The following is a 3,705-nucleotide window of genomic DNA, read 5'->3' as shown; positions in this document are numbered from 1 at the left end:
AAGAAAGAAGAAAGAAGAAAGAAGAAAGAAGAAAGAAGAAAGAAGAAAGAAGAAAGAAGAAAGAAGAAAGAAGAAAGAAGAAAGAAGAAAGAAGAAGCCAAACAACAAAAAGTCCAACCCAAGAATTCTTGGTTCTGGGTGTCTGGGAGCAGCTTAGGTGTGTGTAGGGAAAGTAGAACCTGGAAGACAGTAGGGGACTTAGGCAGCCCTGGGAAGAACAAAAGCCCAGGTGCTGACCGTAAGCACAGCATTTTCCCAGGACTTAGTCCCTCTCTGGGGCTTGTGGTCATCCACACAAGTGTGGGCTCAGCACCCCCAAAAGACAAGTGGGGTGCTCAGTCCCCAGAAAAAGGCAGGGTGGGCAGTACTAGAACGCCCTTGGATTCTTGTCAGTCACCAACAAGTTGGGAAGGAGTGGGTGGCCCATCAATGCCATCCCAGAAAGTGGGGTTCGGGCGACACTAGGATGGCAGGCTCAGATGCAGACGCACCTCCATTTGGACACAGGGCTCAAGGCCGTGGAGAATAAAAGGGCCCTAATGGAGCAAGACCTGAGTTCCTGGAGGCAGGAGGAACTCAGGTACCCTGGGGGATACGGGGCAGTGCTCTTATGGGCCGAGGGGGAGGATTATCCAGGACAGGTTCTGGCCTGGACCGCACACCACCGCGGCGTTTTTGCTTCCTCAACAGATAGTTTGAGTACTGCACCTCGGGCATAGCAAGCTTGAGGCAAGCCTCGGTAGTAGGGCCAGCGCCGCCGCTAGGCAGATCATAGCCCATGATGTCCACTTTGCGGCTAGGCTGCCACGGCTGCAGCTGCTTTGTACGAATCTGAGCAGCCGGTCGCAGCACCGGCTCGTCGCCAAAGCAACGACGCAGCAGACGCTGGCGGGCCTCGCGCAGCTCGCGCGCTTCGCGCTCCACGCACGCGCGGCCCGCGCGCGCCACGCGGCGCCAGAAGGTGGCGTTGAAGTGGTCGTAGAGGCCCGCATCGAGCGCGTTCCAGGTGCGCGCGGCCCGCGCCAGCGCTTCGGGGATGGTGGCCAGGCGCGACGTGGCGGCGCGCGCGTTGAGCTTGGCGTAGAGCACGTCGTCCAGGTCCCAGGCCAGTAGACGCCGCAGCAGCACGAGTGACTCGTCGAAGTACTCCGCGATCATGACGAGCGAGAAGACCTCCTCCACCTGGCGGATGAGGCCCGCCAGGTAGGCTGCGTCGTCACGAGGGCTGCGCTCATTGTCGCCTCCAAGGTCGTAGGCCAGCGTGTTGTGAGCGAACATGGCGAAGTGCTCGCCTGGACGGTAGTAGGCCTCGGGGGCGCGCAGGAAAGCCTCGAGCGACGCATTGGGCACGCGCCTGAAGGCCGGACAGTACTGGTTGTAGTAGCTGAAAAGCGACTCGAACATGGCGGCGGGTTCGCGCAGGATGGTGACATAGATCGTGTCTGGAGGCATGAGGCGCTCGAGTTCTGCACGGTCAAAGCGCAGATGGCTGGCTAGCATGTGCGGGGGCCTCGTAGCCGGGTGCACGAAGTGGGCCGAGAAGTTTCGCGGGTAGCAGAACTGGTGCTCGCAGCTAGGGTGAGGCAGGGCCACCGTGAGGTTGTGGCGTTCTGCGAAGCGGAACAGGATGTTCTGCACCGTGGTACCTGCTGTCTTGTGAGTCTTCAGGAAGGCCACGGCCATGTGCTTGGCCCGGGGTGGCGATTCTCGCAGAGGTGGGCAGCTCAGAGGGAACAACTTGGGGTACCTGCAGAGCACAGGGTGTGTGAGAGGAGTAAATGCGAGGACACAGCAAGAGTGAGTCAGCCTGGTCTTTTCTCTCATGATTGGAGAGATCAGGTGCCAGGTAGCCTTTAAAATGGGTTCTACAGGGGCAGGCAAGACTGCCCATTTGTGAAGAACACTGGCTGCCCTTCGAGAGGACCCAGGTTCATCTCCCCAGGCCCATTGTGGCCACAGTTGTCCGTAACTCAAATCATAGAGGATCCAATGCCCTCTTCTGGCCTCAGATGACACTGCATGTAATACCACCCATACACATACACATAAGGGCCTGGGTGTGTGTGTGGCGTGGGAGGCAGAGCTAGGTGGATCAAGGTGAGTTCAAGATCAGCCTGGTCTCCAGAATGAGTTCCCAGCCGGCCAGAACCACACAATGAAACCCTGTTTAAAAGGGGTTGTGGGGGGCTGGTGAGATGGCTCAGTGGGTAAGAGCACCCAACTGCTCTTTCAAAGGTCCCAAGTTCAAATCCCAGCAACCACATGGTGGCTCACAACCATCCATAACAAGATCTGACTCCCTCTTCTGGGGTGTCTGAAGACAGCTGCAGTGTACTTACATAAAAGAAATAAATAAAATCTTTAAAAAAAAAAGGGGGGGGGTTGTGGGGTGGGGAGATGAGCCCGGATACCCATGCTGACTCCTAATAGCAGGTGCACCCTCGTATATTCTCTTCCCATTGAGCGGAAAGAGACTTACTGATGCACTCTATGTACAGAGTCAAGTAGAAATGATGCAGAATCGTCTCTGATTTTATAGTGGGGAAAGGCCACTGGCTTTTCTCTCTCCAGGATAATGTACATTAGAAGGAGGCAGTCCCAAAGAAACAGAACCGAGTCCTGCCAGCCTCCTTGAAGAGCTGAAGAGTGCGGAACTGCCTGAATGTTTTCAGATTCCTTTTAGTCAGTCCTTCAGAAAAGACTGTTCATCTGGCAGACACCTTGACTGAAAACCTGCAAGAGACCTGGAGTCACGAGTTCTCGGCCGCATTTGGATTCATGATTTATAGAAATGGAAAGAGAATAAATGATTGTTGTTTTCAGCAGCTAAGTTTTGAGGACTTTGTTCTTTAATTTTTATTTGTGTAGTGTGTGTGTGTGCAGCAGGCGCACACATGCCAAGGCCAGCAGGCGGAGATCAGAGGGTACCTTTTTAGAACTGGTCCCTTCTTTCTACCTTGTTGAGGCTAAGACTCTTCTGTTTCTGTTGGACTCCGCCCTTCTGGCTGATTCTCCTGTCTCCGCCTCCCATTTCTCCTGAAGAGTTCTGGGATTGAGAGCTGGAGAGATGGCTCAGTGGTTGGGAGCACTGACTGCTCTTCCAGAAGAACCAGCTTCCATCTTCAGCACCCACATGGCAGCTCACGCCTGTCTGTAACTCCAGCCCAGGTCTCCTGACAGCCTCACACAGACATACATGCAGGGAAAACACTACTGAACATAAAATAAAATCAAAATATAGATTAAAAAAAAGAGAGTTCTGGGCTTAGTTAAGAGGCGGTTGCTCATGCTTTAATCCTAGCACTCTAGAAACAGGCAGGAGGATCTCATGTTCAAGGACAGCCTGGTATGCATGGTACATAGTGTATATGCCTAAGGAGTTCCAGGACAGCCAGGGCTACATAAGAGATACTTTGTCTTAGAAAAGGAAAAAGAGTTCTGGGGTTAGATTGTGAGTCATCACACCTGGCCTTTCCTTGGGCTCTGTGGCTGGAGCTCCAGTCCAGGCTGGCTTCAAAAGTCCTATCACCAACACTTTTCTTTTCTTTTCTTAAAAGCAGAGTTAGGGGCTGGTGAGATGGCTCAGTGGGTAAGAGCACCTGGCTGCTCTTCTGAAGGTTCGGAGTTCAAATCCCAGCAACCACATGGTGGCTCACAACCATCTGTAACAAGATCTGACTCCCTCTTCTGGAGTGTCTGAAGACA

The 3,705-nt window shown here is 53.7% G+C and overlaps 1 protein-coding gene across 1 annotated transcript in view; it reads right to left on the bottom strand.

Annotated features, from left to right (window-relative positions):
* Positions 1 to 104: 104 nt before the first annotated feature.
* The window catches only part of Gal3st3 (galactose-3-O-sulfotransferase 3), an 11,057-nt gene continuing 7,456 nt past the window's right edge, over positions 105 to 3,705 (bottom strand). Inside the window, exon 3 of the mRNA XM_021204527.2 lies at positions 105 to 1,747. Coding sequence (XP_021060186.1) covers positions 577 to 1,747 — 1,171 coding nt within the window. The 3' untranslated portion in view covers positions 105 to 576. The remainder of the gene's footprint in view (positions 1,748 to 3,705) is intronic.

This window comes from Mus pahari, chromosome 1 (assembly GCF_900095145.1).
Source record: "Mus pahari chromosome 1, PAHARI_EIJ_v1.1, whole genome shotgun sequence".
Lineage (NCBI taxonomy): Eukaryota > Metazoa > Chordata > Mammalia > Rodentia > Muridae > Mus > Mus pahari.
Note: the sequence above shows the minus strand (reverse complement) of the source record. Positions and strands in the feature narration are given on the sequence as shown.